Below are 4,419 nucleotides of genomic sequence, written 5' to 3' on the forward strand. Positions count from 1 at the left end.
TTATGTGGAGAAGGTTCTGACTTGGAGCATGGCAATTTGGTGCTCATTTTGGATGAGCCTCTCCATTTCCTTAGCAGGTGTAATCTTTAGATTTTTAAGCCCTTGTCCTTGGGGTGTTACCAACTCCCCTTGGTAGGTAAATTCCATGGTTAACTTGTGTAAATCCCAGATTATGGGTCCTAGTTTGGACAACCATTGAATTCCTAATACCATGTCACAGTTACCCAAGGGAATGAGGAAGAAATCTCCCTTAAACTGTCCCTGTTGTAGTTTCCAGGTGAATCCTCTACACATCCATTCACATTTCAATGTGTTCCCATCAACCACTGACACTTCAATAGGAGGTACCCTTTCCAGTTTATAGCCCATTTTTTCAGCGGTGGTTTGATCTAGGAAATTGTGAGAGCTCTCACTGTCAACAAGTACGTGTAATGGTTTCTTCTCCTTAAGGACCATCACTCTCATGGTTTGAAAGTTCTCAACCCCTCCCAGGGCACATGCTGATATTGAGGCCATAGTGGGGTTCTCTTCACGTTGTTCCACCTCGTCACTTGCTGCTTCTGTGACCCCCCCCCTCCTCTTCCAATATTTCTAAGGTATAAACTTGACCCCTCCTGAATGGGCATTTGTGTTCAGATGTGAATTTTTCAGGGGACAAAAAGCATAGCCCTTTCAATCTCCTTTCATCCATTTCAGCAGTGGTAAGGCTGGGTTTTCTGGTGTTGTTAGAGGTTGAAGGTAATGCTAGGGGTATTTTCTGTCAGTTAATAGGTGTGAAATTACTTCTGTAAGGGGATGTAGTGGGATTTGGAGTGAAGGCGGTTTTTTGTGGTGGTGTGGGTAATAAAGGTGGAGTCTTTGGAAAAATGGAAGTCTTGAGTGGTTTGGTTGGTAAGTTATTAGCAAGTTCTTGCAATTTGGCCAAGCAAAAAGCCTCCTGCAAGGTTTTGGGTTTGAACATTCTTAGGGGGTATTCAATGTGGTCGTCTAATCCTCCCAGGAAACAACTTACTCCATACTCCTCAGTTAGGTTAACTCTTCTAAGTAGCCTATCAAAAGCAGCATGATAGTTACTGACAGGGCTACCATTTTGTTTAAGGCTAATAAGGGCTGACATGGGGTCATCAAGGGTTTCCCAAATCTAGCCTGTAAAGCCTCCTTATACTTAGACCAGTGTAGAGGTGCCCTTCCTCTAGTGGTTCTATTTTTTTGGTAAGACTGGTGCCATTCTAAAGCTACTGATTCAAGGTGTACAACAGCTAATGTAACCTTAACTTCCTCAGAAATATTATCCAGTGAAAAAAATTGTTCAACTTTAAATAACCATCCCTCTATATTTTCTCCAGTAAACTTAGGAAACTCTATTTTAGCAAGTCTAACAGGTAAGGAGTTCATACCATTATGAGCAGGTGAAGATCTTAGATTTTCTATTTGTAATGCCATCCCCGCCACCAAATCAGGTAGTTTTGCAACAGAGTCATCAGTTCTGCTTATAATGGTTTCTCCCAAGGCAGTCATCCTCTGGACCATGGCATTCAGGAGCTTCAGCTTTCGTGGTAATATCGTTAGGCATCTTCACAGGTCAAGGAAGGACTGGACTGATACCAATGATACAATTAAACCAACAACAACAACAATATAATAGGACCGTTACTTGAGATAGGAGAAATAGGTGAGACAATCAGAAGAATTAGAGAAGAGACGGAAAGACTGTATTAAGAAAGGACAAGAATGCAATACATCAATCATACATATCTCCTATGCAACCATCTTATTTATACTAGAAGAGGCAACGGCTAGTGCTCCCTTCTTGTGCTGGAATAGTAATGAATGAGGTGTAATTTAAAGTAAGGACAAGCTAGCTAACTGACAAAAATCTTAAATGCACTGAATATGTGGGCTGTCACTAACTGGCATGACCTTTTCCCCAATCCTCTTCTAGAACCAGGACACCTATGCACTCAATTCCAAGTTTATTCCCTTTTGATGTTGCGGCTGATGTGGCTGGTGACTCACGATTTGTATCAATAGGGCCCTGGTGATGCCCGGGGCGACTTACCTTGTTTTGAGTTGTTCTTAATATCACTATGTCGGGTTGTATCTCAAATTTGTTGCAACCTATATCACATCATCGTCTTTTGTTTGGGCCTCATTGTAAAGTCGATAACTATCATAACACTTAAAATAATAAATGGTCATATTTAGTTTTCAGTAATTTTACTCATCAGAAATTCAGAATGTACCGTATCTTTTTTTTTATTTTTCTTTTTTTTTCTTTTTACGGATTCCTTATTTCAAGGAGTGGGATTTACAAACCCGCGAATTTATAAATTACTTTCCTATTTTATCCATTCCCTATATCTTAGGCCCAAAACTCTCGTACCATAGATAGTCTCTCAGTCCAATTAATTAATTATTTTTTCCGGGAGGATTATTAACAAATGGTTAAGACGAGAGAGAATTTGATGTTTTTTTTATGGATTTCCTTTCGAGAGTAAGATACAGGGTAACCAATAATATATCTGTTGTGCGGAAGCCTGAATACCTCGTGTTGGGCCTCTGTTGCATCTGTGTCCACAACCCATAATAATACGATATTGTCCGTTTTGGGCCAAATTCTCAGGAATTTACTCTTGGGCTCCTTCCCAAAAGGCCTACTATTATATTTTGTAAACACTTATAAAAATGATTTTCCATATTTATTCTACCGTTGTGGGACATGAGTTTGCACCCTAAGAATCCTCCCCTCAAACCAAGAACCATCATCTTGACTCGGACCTTGACCGACATGGAGAACTCTACTCCCACAACCTACTGCCCCAACTTCTAGACACCCGAAACCTCACAAGTCTTGATAACCTCCCCTTAGCCGACCGACACACCATGCTACCATGACCATGTCTTGCACCACATGTCACGGCCTGGTCAAGTGAGTGCCCCCACATGCTCCTGAACTTGCATGTCCATGTGCCCTTCTTGGGGATTTTTTACACATGCATATCGAACATCCTCTGTATCCAATATACCCTGGATTGGGTTCTGTCACTTTAGATGTCCTAGAACATAAACGGTCTCTAGCATCCAACCTGGAAAGGACCCACCAGACTTATGGTACCCAACCTGATAAGGGTCCACCTGATTAACTGTTCTAGTAGACAAATGGTCTTTGCCCCACAAGACCTGACGCCTTTCACCCATTTAACCCTGGACCGGGCTTACTCAAGAACTCACCACGAGCTAGGAGTTCCACGCCTTATAGTGTACAACTTCAAGTCTTAGGCCTGCTGATGCATCCTCGTATCTAGCTCAAGTCGAACCTTGGGCTCTGATACCACTTATTGTGCGGAAGCGTGAATAGCTCGTGTTGGGCCTCTACTTCATCTGTGTCCACAACATAATAGTACGATATTGCCCGCTTTGGGCCAAGCCTTCACGGATTTGTTCTTGGGCTCCTTCCCAAAAGACCTCGTACTATTATATTTTGTAGACACTTTTTTTTTTTGGCAGCTATAAATAACGTGTTCTTATATAGATGACATTTGACTCATTTGGTCAAATGTACTTAATTTAGTAATACCAAAAACTAAAACAATAAAGTAACTACATCGGGTAACATAAGTGTGTTGATGGCAAATGGATGGCTGACTACGGGAATCAACTTCAACATCCAGAGCATTCTTGAGGTGACGATCACAGGTGGCCAAGATAATGAACCAATCTTTACTCAGGATAGTCAACTGTGTAATACTACGGTTTTCTGTGCAGTCGGGTACTCTATCGAGTAAGGCTTACTCTGTCGAGTAAGTGAGTTTTTGTTTCAAAACAGTGTACTGCTGATGGGTACTCGATCGAGTAAGTCGGTTTTACGCGATATTTTGCCGGGTTTTGTTAGCAATGCGAGGAAGATATATAAACACCTTTCGCCAGTTTCGTTTCACTTTTACCTTTTTCTAAAACTTCACAAGAGTTAAACAAGTTACGCTGCTTTCTTCTTCGCATTACTATCAAATCCTAAAGGCTAGAGCCGTCGGATCGTTGTGTTCTTTACGCCGTTGAGACTGTCGCATCGTGGGTAAGATTCTAGTATGATTTTTATATCGTTTGATTGTTTTTGGTTCAAACACTAATTGGGTATTTTGGGGGATTTTGGGGGTATGGCAATTGTTAGATAGTAATTATATGATTGTGTGATTATAGGAGGTGATTTCATAGAGGAGCGGTTTTGAATAGTTATTTGTGACGATCTTGGTGATTTGCCTTTCCAGGTAGGGTTTCCCTACTCAGTTATTGATTACATTATATTTGATAGTTAATTGGTGATGGTTGTGATGTTGTTGATCATTGTCATGTTGGTATTGTAATTGGTAATTGTTGTTATATATTTGGTTGGATGTGTTTGTCTGTGGTTCGCGAGGCGCG

The 4,419-nt window shown here is 41.0% G+C and overlaps 1 protein-coding gene across 1 annotated transcript; it reads right to left on the minus strand.

Moving 5' to 3' along the window:
• LOC141617775 (uncharacterized) lies at window positions 1-516 on the minus strand. The gene has a single exon (XM_074434927.1). The coding sequence runs from the start codon at window positions 514-516 to the stop codon at window positions 1-3; it is 516 nt and encodes a 171-aa protein (XP_074291028.1).
• Between the last annotated feature and the right edge of the window lie 3,903 nt (window positions 517-4,419).

This window comes from Silene latifolia, chromosome X, assembly GCF_048544455.1.
Source record: "Silene latifolia isolate original U9 population chromosome X, ASM4854445v1, whole genome shotgun sequence".
Lineage (NCBI taxonomy): Eukaryota > Viridiplantae > Streptophyta > Magnoliopsida > Caryophyllales > Caryophyllaceae > Silene > Silene latifolia.

Coding starts and splice junctions, on each gene's coding strand:
- LOC141617775 (XM_074434927.1), bottom strand. CDS start 516: ATGGCCTCAATATCAGCATGTGCCCTGGGAGGGGTTGAGAACTTTCAA.